This window comes from Lonchura striata, chromosome 3 (assembly GCF_050655825.1).
Source record: "Lonchura striata isolate lonStrDom1 chromosome 3, ASM5065582v1, whole genome shotgun sequence".
Taxonomy (NCBI): Eukaryota; Metazoa; Chordata; class Aves; order Passeriformes; family Estrildidae; genus Lonchura; species Lonchura striata.
The window spans coordinates 76,084,307-76,106,097 of NC_140705.1; the positions used below are offsets into that span (position 1 = coordinate 76,084,307).

Consider the following 21,791-nt stretch of genomic DNA (forward strand, 5'->3'; position numbering starts at 1 on the left):
AAAACTCAGTGTTTTCTGGAAAGCTTGTGCTCAGTCACACAGCTGGTCAAAGTATTATTTTTCTCTCTTTAGTTTGGCTTTGCCTGTGAGTCTGTTTGAATACAAACTGCATTATTAGCAGCTCATATTAACATTATTTGTGACTAATATATTATTTAAGATGAAGATGAGAGTAAATGATCATGTACAAATTTTAATTCAAGTGTATTGGATTATTTCCTTGCTTTTAAGAGTTTTGATTACTGTGAGATAATAATATCTTAATGCGATGAATAAAACCCTAAGCAATGTGCAGAATTAGTTATATTTATGTTATGTCTCTCTGATAGATACTTGGCATAATGTAGATCATAGCCCAAAGTAACAATTCTCATTCAATGGTGGGAATTTAATTTCACATAATTTTTCAAGGTCACACTAGCTCTTTCACTTGGGATTTAAAAAATAAAATAAATGAGGATGAGATCATGAAATCATATTGAATTCATATACACAGGTTTTATACATATGTTGGATGACTATATAAAGTAATTGTAGTTTTTTAGAGATGGTATCATTCTTTACTGGTATTAATAATCAAAATGGGGAGTATCTTCAAAATGTTGTGTTCAAATTCAAAATTCAGCCTTTATGGTGCACCTGTTTTGGATTTGAATCTATTGATGCATAATATCCACATATCTCTTTACTTTGTTACATGTCTGCAACTAATCAATAACCTAAAATTTGGCTCTTGCATTTTTTATGCTTCCTCTTTGATAGAATGAAACTTTTGGGAAATGCATTATGCAGTGTCTTAGACTCCTCAGAAAGGCTTTTCCACTAAATTTCTGAATAATTAGGGAAGATATTAACATTAAGACACTTTTTTCAAAGACAAATTCTCTCTTAAACTTGTGAACCATTGGTGTTGAGCAGTTACTGCATTTTGAGGCGGGGTGTGCTCATGTGCACACGTAGGTGAGTGTCTCAAGAAAAGACATGGGTGTTCTCAACGGCACAGATTGCAGCAAAGCTGTTCAGTCTTTTTTGGCCCAACCTAGGACTAAATGATCTGTCACAGCTGTGGGAATTGATAACATAGTAGGAAAGCTGATCAAATGTTATAAATGAGTCAGTTTTTATTTCTAAGACTCAAATAGAAAAGAGAAACGTCTTTGTGAGTACTGGAACTTTATCTATTTCAATTGGCTTTTTACCTTCCTTCTGGTGATTTGGAGGAGGTATAGGTTGGTGCAAACTGCAGTTCCATCCACTTTTAGGTATATTTCTGCTAATGGGCCAGGTCAAGGGAGGTTTTATTTAAAGGGTAATGGTTCTATTAATTATTATGTTCTGCCCTGTGTTATTTTAATGAAGAGAAATTTCATAGGGGAGTGTGAATTTGCTCAGCTGTAGGAGATGTCACCTATACTGCCCTTTCTTGAAGAATAGCCATGCCTAATGCATGTAAAGTGCTTTGGGGCTAAACTTGGAAGGGGCTAAACTTGGAAGGTGCTAAAAAGCACTCTGTGATGGATGTGGCAAGTGAGTCTTATGAAGGCACTTACAGCCCAACTTCCCTGAACATCACACACCTCATTGCCTTTGCGTGCAAATTTTTTCTTGGTGAAAATTGAGGTGCAAGTGGGAGTAAGTGCAATTCAGGATCACTTCCTACATCTGCAAGCAGGGAAGCACAGAAATCTGAGAGACTTGGTGATAGGGGACTGAGTACTAACCCTGTTTTGATTCTGAACATCTCTGTAATTGCATAGCTGTCTTTTTAGATGATGTGTGTATAATTCTGCTGTGTCATCTGCATAGTGGTTTAGGGAATTAGAAATAGATTACAGTATTACAGGACTCAGTCCTGCAAAGATTTATGTGGAATATTTTGCTCTCTTTCATTATGGGGTCACCTATGTCATTCTGTAGGAACAAAATTTACATTTGTTTTCCTTACTAGGAGACTATTGCAGGAACAATAGTGAAGAATTTCATAAGATACTTAGTAACTGGTCCTCAAATTTTGTTTCCAAGAAAAACAGGCTTAAGTAGTATATTCTGAAATTAATTTTTATATTCTGATCTTTTCTGTAAATGTGTTTGTACTTCTCACTCTTCTAAATTTTGTTTAAGTTTTTTTTTTTATTTATTTAATGAAAAACAAAATCAGCAGTTTCATTCTGGAGCAGAAATCGGTAACTCAAAATTTTAATAACCTAGAAGTTATCCACCCATCCAGTTAATTATTCTTTGCAACCCTTTCTAATCTTCACTGTTCTCCTGCACTCTCTATGAGATATCTGAAGAAAAATAAAAAGCAATGATTTCTCAGGGGCTAATTGAAGACCTGCTCTCCTCAATGTCTCTAGCGAAGGTCCAAGTGAATTTGCTGATGGGTAGTTCCTGAAAGCTGTGGGATTAAGAAGTCAGTCTGACCTCCTGAGTGGGTGCTAATATTTGTTGGGTTTAGAAGTCTAGTAAAATGAAACTAATATTTGAAGATGCTCGTATTGCTTATAATTATTTCATGCCAAGAAATGCATAAATCAAATGGGAAATCCTTAAGATGTTTTCTTTATGTGATCTGTTTTGATTAGTTTTGTTGTTTTTTTCCATTAAAATGCTTAAAACTGTAAGGAAGCTTCAGCCTTGGCATAGAGACTTGCTGGTTGCATTGGCTTCCAGGAGGTCTCTTTAGCTTCTGAACACAAGCATAATTTACCCTGCATGCCGTATCTTTTCTAACCTTGCAAATTTATGCCCTGTTGTCTGAGCTGGGAATATGCCTTCCCCCATGGTTGTCTGTCAGATAAGTCCAGTGATTAGCATATGTCAAATTTCTGTGACTTATAAGGGAAAGGGAAAAATGTTCCAAATGGAAATTTTCATTGCAATGGAGGAAATTTTTCGAGGACACTTTGGTACAGAATTGGCACAGATTTAAAGCATTGCTTTAACTGAAAGTCTCATTAAGCTTGAGAACAATGAAAACCTGAAGCAGAAGTGACATTATTTTAACTCACTTTCTGTCTGCAGCAGACCTTTGGGGATTGCAGGGGAAAGATGTATTTCTGCATGGCTTTCCATGCAGTGACAATAACATGGAATTAATATGTGTTGGTCATTCAGAAACAAAATTAGTAACATTACTGCTCCCCTGCTCCCCTTGCTGGTTTGTTGATTCATGTTCTGAGAACATGAATAATGCCTTCCACTGCACTAGCTGACTTGATTTCAAGTAGACTGCTCACAAAGTTATATACTTAGCATAACTCTGCCCAGCTGGCAGTGTACTCAGAGTGGAGAATTGTGCGTGCTTTTGAGTCATTCAGCCTAATAGATTCCAGGAGTGTTTCAAGCCCTTTATAGAGCCAATTAGTGTTAGTGAAAAGTGAAAGCTGAAAAACTTGAAAAATTGTTGATGTTATATGAATGCTTAGCAGTATCACCCAAGTAGCAAGTCTGACAGCTTGACATTGGTCTAATTAAGTTTTTCAGGCCAGGTGTGAAAAAACAAAATATCAAAAGCTCATATATTGTAATGGATAAATAATCTTTTAATCTTGTGTTAATCAGTCCCGTGGGCTGAAATTAAAGGGTTACCTTTCTTTATTCTGGACTGTCTCTGACTCCCTCCTTGTTTAATTTCAGTGTCTATTTTACACATTCAGCTGTCACCACTAGACCACATGTGGCTGCACATACTCAGTGTTTGTCATATCTGTATCACTGGGCAGAAATTCCTATTAAAGAAAGAGTCCTTAATTCATGGATCCTTCACAACAAAACAGAGACTTCTGTGGGGACAGTAGCAGTAAAGTCTTTGATGTGACAGAGAATGAGGACTCCACTCAAATCCAGCTTTCCCTTTGGAAAAACATAGTTATACAAGGGGAAAAGATGATGGTGACGGTTTTGAAAAATTGTCCTTGGAGGCAAAGCAAGTAGTAACTGCTAAATGTGTGTGTGTGATGTTATCTGTTGTTTCATTATGGCTATGGAAAGACTCATCATAAAATAAGTGTGAGGCATATAACCTAGACCCGGGAAACAGCATGAAACATACAATGTGGGCAAAAGTAAGACAGGGCTTCTCCAAAAGGAATTTTAAACAAAAGGCTAATCAAAATAAGCTTTAAAATTAAGTGTTGCCATTCCATCTCGTTCTATAGGTATGAGAGATACTATTTATCACTTAGAGTATTTTGTCTTGCTTTTCCTAACCCTTTTCAAACAGTCCAGGTACTAAATCCTTCTGAGCACTGAATCTTTAATGCCTGGATTGTTAAAAAAGCCCCACAGGAACTGGCATGAGATGAAAGCTGTGATGACATGACTTGGGCATGGTAGCTCTAGAGTGACTCTGCATCTACTCAAACACAGTGGAGGTCACATGTAGGTACCTTGTTATATGAGGAGGTTATATGCTAAAAATACAAGAAAATAACAGTCCTGTAAAAGCTAATTCTTTCAGTAATTTATATCAGAGTCTTTTTAGTGTGTCCTGATGGACCTCTGTGGGCTGACATAAGCAGCGATATAGGAAATCTTAAATACCATGTTGAATTATATAAGTACTCATGTATAACTATTTAATGATTTCTTGTGGTAGATTTAGTATTCTTTGTTCCTTTCTTTTTGTCTCATGAAGAGATTAGGAAACTAAAAATGTTATTTTGGAACTCCATCTTTACTCAAAATTTTTATAGACTGACATGTAAGGGTACTTACTACCACTTTTCTCACATGCAAGCTTATTGCATCTGAAACAAATTTTGGAAAATGGTTGATAATGAAACTGAATAGTCAGTTGCTTACACAAACCTTTTTTTAATATAAAATGATTCCTTTGAAAAAATTATTTTTAAGCAGCAGTGCATTAAGACAATGATTTTTGAGACTTGAGGGATTTTTCAGCCACCTAATCTTTTTACTGAAAAAGGAAAACCTTCAGTTGAAGCTATAACAAACTTCCAGCAATAAATTAAAAATACAATGATGATTATGCTGGTTATTGAGCATTAGGTGTGCTTGAAAGCTGAGTAGAGCTTACACTCAAGCATGCTTTCATTATCTTAGACTTCCTTGAATTATATTCAGTTGGCTGTTAATTTAGGTTAAAGAGAGATTTTCTTTAATTTGGGATATGGTAAAACTCAGATCAATGAATAAGACAAAAAAGCATTTGAAAGCATAATCAACCACTATTCTAGTGAATAAAAAAAAATATAAGCTCATGCTGTTAAATATGTTATTATTATATACAGTGAAACTAGCTATATGAAATGAAAATTGTTGAAACATGCAGTTATTAAATAATCTGTAACTGTTTTCCCATACTTTAAATAATTAAAGGTTCTGATTTCTTTATCTGTGCTTTTCTGCATTAGTAATGATCTTTGATTAGCTTTTTCTGTGTTTTACTAAATGTTGTAGTTTCTCAAATTAGGTTCCAGTAATTATTGGTTTTTGCACTATTATTTGTGCATTACTGAAGCATCTAATATGTGCTTAATGCTGATGTAGAGAACATGTGTCCTTTCTGAAGAGCTGACTGTAAAAAGGCTGTGATCCTGGGAACACTGAATGGTGCAGGTAGCTTTTGGCAGATGAGTAATCCCTTCCTGACCAAAGTTCTACTTGATTATATTTCATTCTGTTGATTTAAGTGAAAAGATGCCAGTGTGTCTTGCTATGAGTCCTAAATGAGAAGTAAAATGGCTAAATATTTGCATTTATGTTACGTGTACTCTCTGTCCACTTAATTTAATCCAAGCTTTAAATCTGCATGTGTTTTGAGGGGAGGGGAGGTGGTGGTGGTTGGTGTTGGTTGGTTTGGTTTGAGGTTTTCATTTGTTTGTTTGCTTGGCTTTTTCTGGATGCACGACTGGATGTGGAGACTGAGAGGGATTTTGTTTGGAGGTTTAATTGTTCGAGTTTATAATAAATTAGTGCATTACTTTTACCCCAGTAATTCACAATATTGAATCCTGCAAATCTATGTAATGGTAAGAAATCTTAGGGAATTTTATGGTGAACTTTCAGAAGTCAAAATGCCATTGCTGGATGCACATGGTAAATCTCCATTCCTTCTTTTCTACAGAGAGGGAGAGATGTTGTGTCATCGCCTGTATCAATTGGTAAATTAATATCTTCTCATCAGGTGTTTTGAATGCAGTAATTAATGTCACTTCAGGTCATGTTTCACAACTTGGCAACCCTGCAGTTCAGTAATGTTTTGCAGCTGCCTGGGGTCACAGGAAGAGACATGGTGACAGAATGGATAAAAGAGGTTGCTGTTGGTGCTGGTCTGTGTGCTTGCATGCTCTGAATCTCCACTGTGCATAAGCACAATGGGCCCACAGCGAATTGTGTGATTGGTGTGAGCTCCTGTGTGCACACTGTACATAGACACGTGTGAGTATTTACCATGGGAAATCCTAGTAGGAAGTGTGGTAGCCCCAGCCTTCCTGCCCAAAGTCAGCACTGGGATCATCAGGGCCACGAGATTACTGATAACTACTGGCTTTATCCATGCAGCTCTCCTGTGTGCTGCTGGCTGCACAGGCCGGCCTACCTTGCCTATGGAAAGTTTAGCATAGACCCTCTGACAGCTCTAAAACAAAACATGTTTTTGTCAATGAGAGTAATTATTATCTATTCAGCTTAAAGAAGGCTTCAAGTAAAATATATGCTGAAATGGTAAGGTCCTGTTTAGCAGTGCAGTTAAGCCCACCCCATGGGCAGCTGTTCTGGAAGGGCACAGACTTGCCCTTCTGCTCCCAGGTATTGAAGCTCATCCAGATCCTTGGGGGTCAGCTCAGAGGAACTAAGCCAGCAGAAAATGTGTGTATGTAGAGTATCTCTGTTCCTTGGACCAGTTCATTGTAAGCTCCCCAACAAAAGGCAAGAGAAGGTGTTAAGGGAAAGGAAGAGGGAAGGTGACAGAGCATGGGAATCCCTTTATCAGTAGCAATGAGTAATGACCCATTAATGCATAATGTCAAACTGTATCACTGTATTGATCATAACGAAACAGCGAATGCCCATCGGTGTAGCAGATGGTGTTCTGTGATGAGGCATGGAGATGTAAGGGGATAATCCTGTATTGAACTTGGTTTAATAATAAAATGAACTTGGTTTTGTTCATAACTCTATCACAGACTTACTGAGAGGCCTTGAGCAAGAAGCTTCTCTCCTCATTGTGTGTTTCTCCAATTGAAGAGACAATAGTATTGCCTTTTTATCAACAGCTGCTATTCAGGTGCTTAGCTGTCCTCTGGTAGAGAACATTATGAAAGTAAAACTATAAAGTGCAGCACTCTAAATATGGAAAATTAGTAAAAGATGTTAACTTTCTGTACTTCAGAATTGCTTGGACCTTCAGGCTTTAAAAAAAAAGGAGCTTTCTTTTAATTAAAATTGAAGCTTCATTACTCCTGAGTACATAAGAGCTCAATATGAAAATATCATTGCTATTCAGAACTACCATAATCTATTGCAAGTCATCTGTGAATCATCTCTAATTAACAAGGTGCTCTATTACAGGGCTTTCTGAATAATGGCAGGCTATTCTTTGCAACCCTCTAAGCTAAAGCCTATTAGCTTTTCATTATCTCAATTACTTTTGATATCCTGGAAAAACTGTTTGTGGGGTTTGCCTGATGAAAAACTCCAAAAAGCAAAGTTGCCACTGGAAAATAAGGGCATGAAGTTTGCCTCCTAACTCTCCAAGAAGGATATGCAGGTTCCCTAAAATATCTAGAAATCAAAGTTGACGTGAAGTTTTTGTGAAATCTTGATATATGAGCCATAGACTCACTGTTTATTTTCAGATAGTATCAGAAGGCGGGCTTTGGTCACTGAAGGCTTAAGGCAGCTGCATACCCACTGTGACCCATTTGGGAGCTGTCAGATGTACCTATATATGTTGTTCTTGTATTTTCCATACTATATTTGCCCAATCCTCATGCTGTTGTTTGCAGATGTTCTTAGAATTTTTCTGAAACTTTACAAGAAATTTTGCAAATGTCTCTTTTGACTGCCATGTCATGCATATTTTTAAGAAACACCGTCTTAACCAGCTCTGACTCAGTGTTCTACTGAGCCACTGGCTTTGAAATTTCAAAGATTTAAAAGTGATTTAAGAATTGTACATTTATCTAAGAAATATTAGATGGTATTATTTATACTGTAATTGCTTAGCTTCATTCTGTTTCAAATAAAAATCCCCAGGAAGTATCCAAACAAAACTCAAAACAGGGTTAAGGGAAAATTCCGATTATGCATTAGTGGTTGAGCAGGGGAATTTTCTCACAGCTATGTTGGAGCTGTCACCAAAACAAGCACTACTATGTTCCAAGTTAATAGTATGCTGAAAAGATATGGTTATTTATCAAGGGAAGAGAATGGAATCATAGAATGGTTTGGATTGGAAGGCACCTTAAAAAACATATAGTTCCAGCACTCTGTCACGGGCAGGGGTGCCACCTACTAGATCAGGTGCCCAGGGACCCATCTTCCTTGGCATTGGACACTTGCAGGGATGAGGGAACCACAACTCTGGGCAAGCTCTTCCTGTGTCTCATCACCCTCTGAGTAAAGAATTTCCTCCTAATATCTAACCTAAACAGTCCCTCTTTTGATTTAAAACCATTACACTTTGTCCTATCACTATCTGCTTATGTAAAAAGTCACTCTCCATCTATTTTTACCAGCCCTCTCTAGGGCTTCTGTAAGGTCTCTCCAGAGCCCTCTCTTGTCCAGGATGAACAATTCCAGCTCTGTCAGCCTTTGTAGGAGAGGTGCTTTGTAGGAGAGGACCTCTTATCCACTTAGTGCCCCTCCTCTGGCCTTAGTCCAAGAAGTCCATTTCCTTCTTATGCTGGAGGATTCAGAGAGGGGATCAGAGGGCTTTCTGTCTTATTCCATTGAGTACACAACAGGTTTAGAAGTCCCACTTAGAGTATACCACCAAGGAAGACTGGCTAAGTTTCCTGATTATTTTACAGGGCAACAGTAAACTAGAAATTTGAAATAGTAATGTAAAAATTGGAGAAAATCCTAAGATATTTCTTATGATGAAGAATTACTGATTATTGCTACTACTGAGGCTCCAAAAAAAACTCTTCTGTTCATGACATCTACAAAGATACACACAGATATCATGAAGTCTAGGACAGGGTTGTGTATTAGGACAAAAGCAGGGAGAGATGGTTGAGTGAGGGAAAGTTAAAATCTCACTCTCATTTAATCAAAACTGTGAGGAGATATGATTACCCTTTGAAAAAGAATTCTGCCTGGAAAGACGCTAGTATAAGAGTAAAAAAAATTTAGCTGTGATGCATCTAAGGTAGGCACTAGAGTGAATAGGAAGGTGAGTTTCTAGGCAGCCTCCCAAAAGAACCAACAAGAACTGAAAACTTAACTGCATGATGATTTTCTGATGGCATTAAAACAACTTCATAGCAGTTCAAGGATGTTGTGTTACTGCTTGTGGTTGCAGCCTGTGGTTGCCTGTGGTTACATCTGTGTTGCATTTGATAGTGGTTCTCAAATTCACTGACCGATGTACATCAAACACATCCAAGCTGTACAGTTCAGGTTTGCATTCACACAGGTATCTCAGACCTGTAGCACCCAACCCAAACTCAAGTTCTGCATACATGCTGGCATAAATGCTACATACCTACAGAAATTTGTAAGAGGTGCATACTTGTGTGTGCAGTTAAACAGTTCTGGGCTACTTGACAGGGAAAGTATTAGCACCCATAGGAGATTAAATCAGAGAAGTGCCAGAAAATACCGTTCAGAAAATCAATTGAAGTTGTGCCAGTTTACACCACTGGAACTTGCAGTCTTAGTTCTAGGAGTTTTACTACACTCCCAGTGGTTTGGTTTTAGCACTAAAGGGGAGCCCAGTGAGTCCTAGTAGGGTTCTTGGCTTTAAACAGCCCTCTGAATTTCTGCAGTGCAGCTATAGGTTACTCTCTCACCCATCTGTGGATATTTTTCCTTTTCAACAATCCACAAATCTTTTATGGATTCAACTTTTTGAAAAGCACATTATCTCAAAGCATAATTTCAAGTTTTGCATGTTTTAGCAAATTCACTTTGTCTAGTTTTATAATAATAATAAAAAAAATATTTCAGGACATTTTAAAATGTCCTTTCTATACCAGATCTGTTATTTTAACTTTCACTGTGATTGGAAGGGTAGTTTGACGTGGCCTGCTTGGTGATTCCAGTTCTGCCAGGCCAGGCGGCTGCAGCATGCCAGCTCTGTGTCTGGGAAGCCAGCAGTTAGTGTTGGCATTAGCCATCCCTGCCAACAGAGGAGGCAGAGCCGCCTCACAGGCACACACATTCCTGTCCCCTCCACTGGAAAAAATATTGAGTAGGCACAGATATTTTTTTAGTGATTCAGATCAGGGAACTGAACTGGTTTAAAATTAGCGTTCTGGGGTGGTATTTGGACCAGTTCTCCAGTTCAGTTCATTCTGTGGCTGTGGGAATACTTGTGCCAATAGAGAGGAAGTAGGAAATGATGGCCTGGAGATGGCAGAGTGAGGCCACAAGCGAGGGCTTATGCCAGGACTAATGATATTCTTTTAATGAGCCAAGACCTTTTTTTCTAAAATAAAGCAAACCTCTACACAGCCTCCAAACCCATGTTTATCTCTGTGAGAAGCAGGTGGCTTTAGCTTCTCTCCTCCTTCCCAGAAGAACTCGTTTCAGTTCCGTTTCTCAGCATCTCTTATAGCTGCACCCATCTTCCAGCAGGTTAACTGGGCAAGGGCTGTTATATTTTCTTCTTCAGTGAAATCATAGAATCATTTAGGTTGGAAAAGACCTTTAAGATCATTAAGCCTAATCATTAACCTGGTCCTGCCAAGTCCACGACTAAATCACGTCCCTAAGTGCCGCACTTAGACATAGTCTAAATACTTTGAGGGATGGTGACTCAAGTGCTTCTCTTGGCAACTTGTTCCCATGCTTGGCAATAATTTTTGTGAGGAAATTTTTCCTAATAGTCAATCTGACTCTTCCCTGACAGAGCTTGAGGCCACTTCTTATTGTCCTATTGCTAGTTGCCCAGGAGAAGAGACCATACAACCTCCTTTCTTCAGGTACTTGTAGAAAGCGAAGTCTTCCCTGAACCTCCTTTTCTCCAGGCTGAGCCTCCCCAGCTCCCTCAGCCAATCCTTACAAGAGTTGTGTTCCTAACCCTCTTCCAGCTCTGCTGCCCTTCTTTGGACTCACTCCAACACCTCCATATCCTTCTTGCTCAAAACCTGAACACAGGATTTGAGGTATAGCCTCACCAGGGCTGAGTACAAAGCACTGCCCTCATCTCACTATTCTTGACACAAGCCTGGATGCCATTGTCCTTCTTGCCCACGTGGGCACATGCTGGCTCATGTCCAGCTGGCTGCCCACCAGCACCCCCAGGTCCTTTTCCACTGAGCAGCTTTCCAACCACTTGCCCCACAGCCTGTGGCAGTGCAACAGGTCAACACTCCCCCGCTGCCTCGGTGTCACTTGATGCAAACTTGATGGAAGCACACTCAATCCCTTCATCAGATCATCAATAAAGATATTACACAGGATTAGCCCCAATACTGAGCCATGGGAGACACCACAGGAGGCACAGCTGGATGTTTCAACACTTATGTTTTCCATGTATCACTATGACTCCAGAAGCCAATAGATTTTAAAGCTTTGTGTGCTCAAAGACACACAGTAATGCTTCAGAATTCAGTCATGCTGCTAAAAGGATTACTTTCCATCTATTACCAGTTTAAGTGTTACTACATAACAGGTAGAGCCCCTTGAATATCCCTTTCCAATTTTTTCTGTCTCATATTTCTTCTTGCATGTTTTTGGATCTTCTGAAGTCTAGAGACATGCCATAAAATAGTCCCTAACATCAAGTACTAGGAAGCAATTCTCTTTTCAAGCTCAAGTTTTGCTTTTTAAAATTTTAAAAAATTGTTAGTTTTATTATTTCAACTTTCTTAAGTTAAGAGGAGCGAGTTGTGCATTTGAAGAGACGATCTGGGGAGTAGAAAGTAAAAAGAGATGAGGAGAGGACTCTGAAGTCAAGGAAGCAACTAAATACATAAACATTAAGAACATAGTAAAATCACAGTGGAAGAAAAATAAAGCATTTTTCAGTCCCCAAGGCATTCAATAGTAAGGTTCTACTGTGCTTTTCTGAAATGCTCCTTGATGTCTTTGCTTGCAGTTCCTAAGCAGCCCAGCTAGACCGAGATGCCCTTGAAAAGCTTTTTGGAAGCTGTAAAAATTCTCTTTTTTCTGTGATGATGGGAGGGAGAACCTTGTTACAAGTCTGTATAGTAGCTGCATTGTCTTTTCCTCCCATCTGACATATACGTCTATTTTCTCCTTTGGGAGCTGAAGTAAAAGAACAATCTCAGTCTCCTAATTGGTAGATGTTCTGCCCCACATCATTGTGCATAATAAGATTTCATATGTTGCAGATATTAAAGGAAATGTCAGAATATTAAATCAGATCCCAGTAGCATATTAAGGCAAAGGTGTCACATTCCAGTGAATGTATATCATGTGAATCACACAGCATACACGGCAAACTATGAATTTGAGATGACTGCTTTGTGACTTTAATTATGGTTCAAAGGTAAGTGGTTATTACAGGACTTTTGATTTAAAAAAATATTGGAGGCAAAAATCCGCATTGCTAGTGAAATCTTGAATTTCATATTTTTGCTGTGTGTCAAAAGATGTTTAACTTTGAAGAATGTCACTGTGTTTAGGTAGACAATATGACTTGGGAAGCATTTTATATCGTCTTGACCACAACTGTATGTCTTCCCTGTATATTGAAGCATATGAATAAGTATTTGAACCTTTTTTAAATAGCATAGCTTACTCTATGATATAATTAATTGCACACTTTAATCTCTAGTTGATGAAAAAAGATAAAACTGCCATTTTTGTGTTGTGCATATGGGGAGTTAGATTATTGCTTTGTGTTATACATAGTGTTGCATATTTCTCTGTATATCTCATGTTAGGGTTGTTTTGGGATTTGAAAAGATACATGAAATTCGCATATTAAGGATTAAAATGACTTAATATGATGAATTGCCTTTTTTTTTTGTCCATTAAGTTAATCAAGAATTTGGATATTGAATATTCCACATGTGCTCTTTATAATTAATTTTGCACACTTGTTAGATGAGTAGGAAGACATCTACAAGATGTTGAAATTTCTTGCAGATATTTGATGATACATCAGCAAGGAAGACTCACTTCCAGTTGTGGGCAGGCTCAGATATGCAGGAAGAGAACCTCATGCACTTCCTGCTGCCTGGTGACTTAGGTTTGAGAAGTGACACTACACTTAAGAGCAGGTGATAATTTGTATATCTGAAATTAAATAAGGCAAATGTCATCTAACATGCTAAATATATCCAAATAAAAGTGCAGTCTTGTGACAACAACCAGTCCTAAACCAAGACATTTTGTAGTTTGTCTTTCTTGCCTTTGCTAGTCAGCAGTAAAATAGAACCTCAGACTATATTGTTCTTGATGAATTAAGAAATTGTTGTGTCTTAGTGAATAGCAAATGAAACTTAACTAACCTTTTGACGGGTAAAATGATAATGTATTTTTTTCTGGTTTCATACTTCCTATGTTGCTGTATGAGACACAGAATGTAGAACTTTTTTTTTCTCCAATGGTTTCTTCAGCTCCTATTTAAAAAACACACAAGGATAGATATGCCTGTAATCTGGACCTTAGTACTGTCACTACATTAATTTAAAACGGTCCTTCAAAAATTGTCTAAAAAGCCTAACAAGTACAACAAGAAAGAAATTAATACTAAAGTTTTAAAGTGATTAATAATTTTTTATTTACAAATCTTATTTTTGTTGTGTCTAACATGGGGGGGTAGGTGTTCATACAACTGTAAGCCAAATTTTCAGTGTGTAATATATTTTGAAAATATTCCATGTGTCATTTGTCCTGTTAGATGTAATGCCTACCAAGGTAAATTTGCATGCCCCATTGGTTATTCTTTGACATTACTCACAGTTAATCTCTTTCTGTAAAAAAATCTAGCAAATATGTGACAGCCTTCAACTAAAATTTCAGCTGTGAAACACATAATATCAATCATTGTGTTTTCTCTGAAAGAGCTGTCTTGCAGTGGCAGAATATTCCAGCCCCGTTTTATGGAAGGACATTTGAAGCTGGGTTTTTCCTCTGTGTTGCAGTGCGGGTGCAAACCTTTAGCGTCCTGAGTTTACATACCCACTTGTCAGAGTGCACTGTCTCCTTTCTGGCTGAAAATACCAGGTGGTATTTTCTTCACTGGGGACAGGAGATGCCAGTTGGGAAGAATAAGAGGAAAATGGTGCAATCTGTGCCCCCATTCTGGTAGAGCATCCAGGATGTGGCTGGATTATGTATAAGCCCTGGAGCTAGGCATAGCTAGAGAGTTTAAGGTTCTTCAAGGTCATATGAATAGTTTCATATATAAAAAAAGGATATTAATTCAGGTCACTCAGTTCAACTAAATATGATGCTTTTGTATACCTTGTTAAGTTTTGTGCCTTACATGTGTGGTTTTATTAGATAATTAAAGGGAAAAATGTTACCTAAATTGGTACTTTGCTGAATAAAATTTGCAAGCCCCATTATACACTTTTCTGTTTCTAAGGATTTCAATGGCAAACAGTGGTCTGGTTTTTCTGCTCGCTTTAGTGTCAGCTTGCTCTGTCAATGATTACTAGAAGTAGATATGGGTGCTCCAGTAAATGTTGAATGCACTATTACTCCTGTTAGGTGTAGGATGTCTCTCAGAGCCTATTAAAGGAAAATTGCCTATTAGCAGATTTTTAACATATTCCTCTCTTTTTAATATCGTTCACAGATAGTCTGAATAAACAGTAAATATATGCTGTTCATAATGAAGTTCTTCCATCCAATTTTCTATTGTATAACATTTGCTCAAAGGATATTCATAAATATTCATGTGGTAAGACCGTTCATATTTCAGTTACTAAGAATCATCCTTCCTTCAGAAAACTTCCATTCCTTTATAGGAGAACATGATGACTGTCTGATTGTCCAAAGGAAAGAAAGCAGAATTGTATCTTTGGCAATCTCCTTCATGTTGGAGTAGAAGCTTATGTAATATGAAGGAAATTGGATTTTTGGGTTCTTTGGCTTATATTTCTACCTAAGCCACCAAAATCCAGCAAGAACAGTATATAGTATCAGCCAAGAAAGTTAAAAGCTCAGTGACACTGCTGAAAATCAAAAAAAAAAGGAGAATTAAGGCTGATACTCTTCCATGAAAGCTAGACATTGTAATATCCATCCTAAGAGCAGTCCACAGCTGACTGAGGTATGTGTGGCCAGTGAAGCTGCTGCACGTTCTCATGAGTGTAAGAAGCAAAGCACACATGGGAGCAGTCAATACAGCAGCTGTGACACTTGCCAATCTGATGCTCCATCACTAACACAGATACTTTTGTAAGAGTTAAAATGTCTGTCATCTGGTGAAAACTCAATCAGATATTGTTTTCTTATTTCTGGAACTATTATTTCTCCAGCACTCCTGGGTCTCCCTTTACAAATAGGAACAAGCCACGTAGCCTCATAGTGTAGCTCATTTGGCAGTCTGAAAGTTACACTATAACCATGTGACTGGTGGGTGCTTAGGAGGGATTGAGGAAGATTTTTAAGCAACTGAACCAAGAAGACATCAATGGTATGAAGGGGAGATTTAGTTGTATATTAGGAAAAGGTTTGTCAGAAGGTGGTTTGTCAGAAGGTGGTTGGGCACTGGAACAGGCTCCTCAGAGAAAGGGTCACAGCACCAGCCTGACAGAGCTCAAGAAGTGTTTGGACAATGCTCTCAGACACATGGTGGGATTCTTGGGGCTGTCACATGCAGGGCCAGGAGATGGACTTAATAATCTTTATGGGTCCCTTCCGACTCAGGACATTATGATAGTTCTGCTCCAGCATGGCACAGAGATGGTTTACCCTCTTAGTGCCACTGTGTAATTTTTTTTTTTTTTTTTTTTAATCTTACTGTTGAGGTAGTCTACTGAAAACTTTTCAGGACTTTTGTCTCCATCTAAGCTACTTGCATCTTTGCAAAATACCTATTCAAAATCTATCAAGAACTTATTTTGATGCCTGTTTTTAGGAATGTTTAAAGGTGTTGAATGGAATCCACTAAGTGGAATATCACCAGATCAAGCAAAACAGGTCTTTTTAAAGTCACTCTCCTGTGGTTGATGTACATCTATTTATACTAGTTACTCTTCATATAATTGTCAGTGTGTTGGATGATGCTTTTAGCAACAAGGGAATGACATAGATGGGGATATAAGAGACACTCTGCTTTTGCCTTGAGTTACAAGTGCAAGATTAAACAGTTATGTTTGTTTCTCTTGGGATTAGAGAAGACTGTGTCCAAGGAGCCTGTGTCCTGCCAGTTCATCAGACCCAGTTAGACAAGACGCATGACTTCGCTTTTCCCTTCCTTCTGAGCAGTGTTTTTAATTTGCATGATGGCTGAAGGGGTCTGCACCTCCACTGGAATACTACATATACAGAAAAGGATCACAATTACTGAAGCTTGTGATACACAGCCAGGAGGTGAGAGAAAGGGGAAAAAGCACTTTCCTTCCTGCCTCTTCGCTTGTATCCCCATCCAACCAACATGGCTGATCACTCGTCAGTGCTGGGGAGAGATGGTCAGTCACTGTCTGTCTTCTGCAGTGCTGGCAGGGCAGTGTGCCTTTTTGAGAGAGAATACTCCAGTGAAGTGTGCGCTAAATAGTACCTAGCTATGTACAGCAGCTAGAAAGGCTGAGACACACATTGGTATATTGGTGTAATGAGAGCAAACCCAAGCACTTCTTTAGGCAAAGCCCATCCCATATTATTGAAAGAAACATCAAAAAGAAAAAGAGCCACCTTATGTATTCATTGAGGAAACAAAAGCCATATGGCAATTTGTTCAGCATTCGAGATGAGGAAACAGCAGTCACTGAAAGAGTCATATACAATCTAACCACTGGGGGGAAAGTGTTGTTCCTTATTCAGCTGATTGGTGTCCTTTGGAAACATCTGCTCTTGCTCCCGAGTTTCTTTGATGAGAGCATAAATGAAGCTGCGTAATTCACCTTTTCTGTAGCATTGTCTCTTGGGCCTCTGTTGTGGGAGTCTCATTTTCCTTTTCTCTGCATGTTGTGTTCTGATAATCTTATTTGTTCTGTCTGTGGTGTCTCTGCTTCTGAGGCTTTCTTATTTTGTTCTGGATATTTTTCTGGCTTTCTGATGGACTTACTGAGGTATTGGTAATACTGATTGCATTTGCAAGGAAGATACTATCAATTTACAGTTTTTTACTTTTACAGTGACAGCTAAATTTACTCAAGTAGCAGAGTCATTCTAGGTTTGCTCATAAATTGTTGATTCACATAAAAAAAGAGAAGGCCTAATTTCAATATAGGGCCTGATGTTCTGTGTAACAGAATTTCTCTTGGTAATTATATCATCCAGTTTGTGGTAGATATCTTGGACTTGCATGTTCTATCATTTAGAAATTGATGACTCATCTGGCATTGGCTACTGGCATCCTTCTCACTTGGGTGCTGTTCAGGCTGTTCTGATGCCCCCTGTTAATTTTTGAAGCCTGGGTCCTTCAGTTCTTTACTGCTCTTGGTATGGTCCATCTGTACACAGAAAGAACCTTTGGCTTTCATTAGATATTAATTCAGAATTCTCCATTTTTCTTTTAAAAATTCAAACTCTAGTCTATGTAACATCTAATTTTTGGAGATTCCTCTTGGAGAGTTTGTCTTGAATCCTGACTATAAGCTTTTTGTTTTGGGAGTTTTTTAAGCCTTTTTCCAGCTGAAGTAAACTTTATTTTGCTATTAAGCTCACTGGGAGGAGGGACAGACATAATATTGTATTTATTTATTTTGTGTTATAGCATATATGATTCTAGTTTTAAAAAGCATCTTTCGGACTGCTGATGAGTATTACTGGTTGTTGCCAATGTGTCATATGTCCCCTCCACAATTTTTGTTTATTGTTGTCTTAAACAGAGACATTTGGATATTTTTTTCCTCCATAAAGTTTCTCAGCAGTTAAAATTGCTCAGAGGAGATAAATAATTTAAAGACATGAATGTCTAAGTGCAGTTAATATTTTACATTGTAGATTGATCTGACAGTAGTGTGTTTATAAATGTTATGCTGAATGTTCCAATGTTTATTTTTGAATGTTTAATCAAATTTATTTTTTGGCTTGCACCTTTTTATTAGAATCACTGTGAAAAGTGGTTATTGTCTGACTTATGTGAAAGTTTCATCTAATGTTCTTGATCTCATTTGTTTTTCTGAAGAAAGGTTAAGTTCAATGTCTTGAGGCATGCCACAAGGAACTGTAATAGAATTTGCTTTTCACATATCTATCCCTATGCTTTAATTTTGCATGCACATGTATTTTGTTTAATTTCTGCATTTGTATTTTTATGCACATTTTAATGTAAATTTTACATCTCAGATGCTTTTGCTTTTTTTGCAAAAGTTGGAATATATTCTGCAATATCTCTGATGCCTGGTAGAGTTAAGGTGGTTGGTTGTCCCACTGTATTTAATCGCTAATCACCTGTCTGAAAGCAGAGTAAGAATACAAGAAGAGAATGCCTATTTCCATGCCTGTTTCATGTCAGGGATGTAAGAGAGTTACTTCCTAACCCTGGGCAGGATGGTCAGTGTTATAGTCTAAACATTAGCATACAAGGCTACTTTCTGCTCTGATATGCAGAATAAATAAATTGCCAATACATAGTGTTTGATTTGAAAAAAAAATGTTTATTTTTGTGGTAAAGAACAAATTTCTGAATGTAGTAAGTGTACCTGATAGTTAGGTATTAAGTCATGGCCTGTGTAATTTTATTGGAAGTTTATTACAACACAGGCACATTTAATGGTGAATGCATGTCCCTGTATGTGAAATCACCACTGATGTAATGAGAAGGGAAGGTTGGGTAAATCTGCCAGTGTAATAGTAACAGGCACTCATATACTTCATGTTACTACACAGAGCCTGTGTATTCAAAGCTGGGAAATTATCATCTCCTCTGCATTAATAAAGATGTCAGTGACCAGAGATGTATCTGTGATGGGAAGGGTTCAGGGACCTTTCCCTGGACTTGTCTGGTTGTTCTTTAAGGCTCAAGTATCTTACACAAGTGGGAATGTGTGAGGCTGCCAAAAGCCATTGCCAGTACAAAGCCTGGTCCAGCTTGTGCCAGGACACCTCTTTGCCAGGGAAAAGGCAGGACAGAAGTAGCAGCAGCTGTGTGGTGTGTCAGGACAGGTGAGGGGGAGATCAAGTAATCAGCTGAGTGCCTGAGGCCTTTGTAACACTGCAGATTTTACTGCAGCAAGGTTGTGAGGAGACACAAAACTTGACTAGAGAGACTGCATCAGCAAGTAATTTTGGCATTGACCAACTAAATTGCCTTTTAGACTATTCATTGTTTTGCATGTGTATAGGTGTACCTATATATAGCTGAGGTTTTCTTCTTGGACACTTGCCCCTGCTTCAGGATCTTTAGTTGGGGAAACAAGGAAACTGCAATGGCAGAAGGCTCCTAGGCTTGACATGGCTTGCACTGGGGCAGCACAGTGAAAGCAACCCCCAAAGATATTTTTGTTGCAAACCAAGAGAATTAGAGAAGCAATCAGAAGGTGTGCTGAGAAGGGAAAAGGAAGAAACAGACTGTCAAGACTGTCACAGTGAAGCATTTACCTTAGGCTGGAGTAGCACCAGGGTCCAGGCATAGCAGAGTCAGGCTCTATGAGATTATAGAGCCCAGCACTAACAGCAGCCTTTTCAATCTAGCCTCCTTTTTAATTAAACCATAAATGACAAAATATTCTTTTTTTCTTTTTTCTTGTTCATATACTTCTTTGGGTGGATATAGGCCATGGTGAGCTTTAGGCAGAAGAATAGGATAAAGAACCTGAGAAAAAATCAGATATTGACTGGCATTGCTAGCCAAGGTAGTTCACAGCAGAGCTCAGATATGCAAGTAAAGCAATATACACCTCTCTTTTAGAGCAGATGGACTTGAGAGGTGTTGTCATTTAACCTCCAAGTCTTCTCAGGCTGTAGTGATGTCCGAGGTTATGGGAGAAAGGCATGTCTAGGTGCTCCTTGGTAGTCAGAAAGGAAAGGCTGCCATGGAAAAGGAGCCTGAACTGTGTGTAAACAGGCAGAGAAAGCTCTTTGGTCTCTGAAACACACTGAGATTCATTAGGTTTTGAAGAACAGCTGAAAAATGTGATTTTGTTGTGGGGAGTTGGGGGTGCAGCTGTAAGTCTGCATGCTTTCTGTGCAGCTCAAAATTACAGCCCGTAAATAGATGTACATACTTAACCTCCTAGAAGGGCTGTAGCTCCCTGCTGTAGTACAATAAGAATAGTAATACTTGCCATTTAGATTGTGCTTTCTCTTTTCAGAGCTGTGCCAGTGTTAGGCATTTCAATGTAAAGCGGGCGGGTGATTGTGAACAGGATATGGTGAGCTTTTCAATTTCGGGGGGGCGGGGGGGGGGGGGGGGAGACGGGGACGACAGTGCTATTTTGCATACTCCCCGGAATAAAGAGACTCAAAGCCTTCTATTCTGGCAGTGGGGGCACGACATCTTTCAGCTTTCTTCCAGGAGCCACTCTCACAGGGGAGCCGATTTCTTCTCGGATCTGACCACCACAGCCCTCAGTAATTATAGCAGCGTCTGAATTCTGAGCTAAAAACAGAAGTGCAGCATGTGCCTATTCCCCATGTGATTCAGAAAGCAGGAAATTGAAAGAGCCTGACTGAGAGGAGAGGGAGCGCAAAGCAATAGACACATCCAATGTTTGTCTGAAACCTGCTACGCCTGGGACGCAGGAGCTGCCGTCCGTGATTCTGCTGCAGCTCAGCCGGGCGCATTGGGCGTAGCGGGGCCGAAGGCAGGGGGAGCGGCGGGCCGGCGCTGGGCTGGCCGCGCCGCGATGTGAGCAGCGCGCAGCGGAGCCAGCGCAGCGCCTGCATGCTCCGGGCTGCCCGCGGGCTGCCCCGGCCCCGGCGCGCTCCTCCGGCGGCAGTCCGGCTGTGGCCGGCTCCATGAGCCAAGCCAGGCGCTCCGGAGCAGCTCCTGCCTGTGGATATAACCAGGGGGCAATCGGGATGCGCTGAGCTTGCTCCGCCGGCGCCGCAGCTCCTTCGTGCTCCGCGCCGCAGGCGGGACAGGGCGATGGACATGAACATGAAGAAGTTCACAGTGCGTCGCTTCTTCTCCGTCTATCTCCGCAAGAAGTCTCGATCAAAGAGCTCGAGCCTAAGTAGATTCGAGGTAAAATTCGCCTTAACTTAGTTAAATGTAGCAAATGCTGTTAGGTGCGGGTAGCAGACGTACAAGAGAATGCCTGCATTTACTGATGTGATAAGTAGTTAAAGGTGCTCTTTCCCTGGAGGTGGTGATATTCGCACCCAATGTTCTTTGTTTCGGTATAATTCAGTGCTTTTTCTCGGTAGTATTCAATACATTGCATAATATACTTAGTGTGCTGCCAAGAGTCCTTTTATCAGCCTTGCAGGGGAGGAGGAAGCTGGTTCAGGACATCATGAAGTTGTAGGAAATAATTACAGATCCACTTAAATTAGCACAAATGACACCATAGTTTGAAATAGCCTCATATTTTAGTCTTCCCCTGCGCGTGTACCATTCT

General features: G+C 39.2%; 1 protein-coding gene across 5 annotated transcripts in view; it reads left to right on the plus strand.

The window, feature by feature from the left end:
- The window catches only part of RPS6KA2 (ribosomal protein S6 kinase A2), a 279,608-nt gene that overhangs the window by 96,427 nt on the left and 161,390 nt on the right, over positions 1–21,791 (plus strand). Inside the window, exon 1 of one of the 5 annotated variants that reach the window (XM_021544170.3) lies at positions 20,651–21,415. The exons of the other annotated variants lie outside the window; for them this stretch is intronic. Coding sequence (XP_021399845.1) covers positions 21,317–21,415 — 99 coding nt within the window. The 5' untranslated portion in view covers positions 20,651–21,316. Of the gene's footprint in view, positions 1–20,650; positions 21,416–21,791 lie in introns of those variants that run through there. 5 annotated transcript variants of the gene reach the window in all.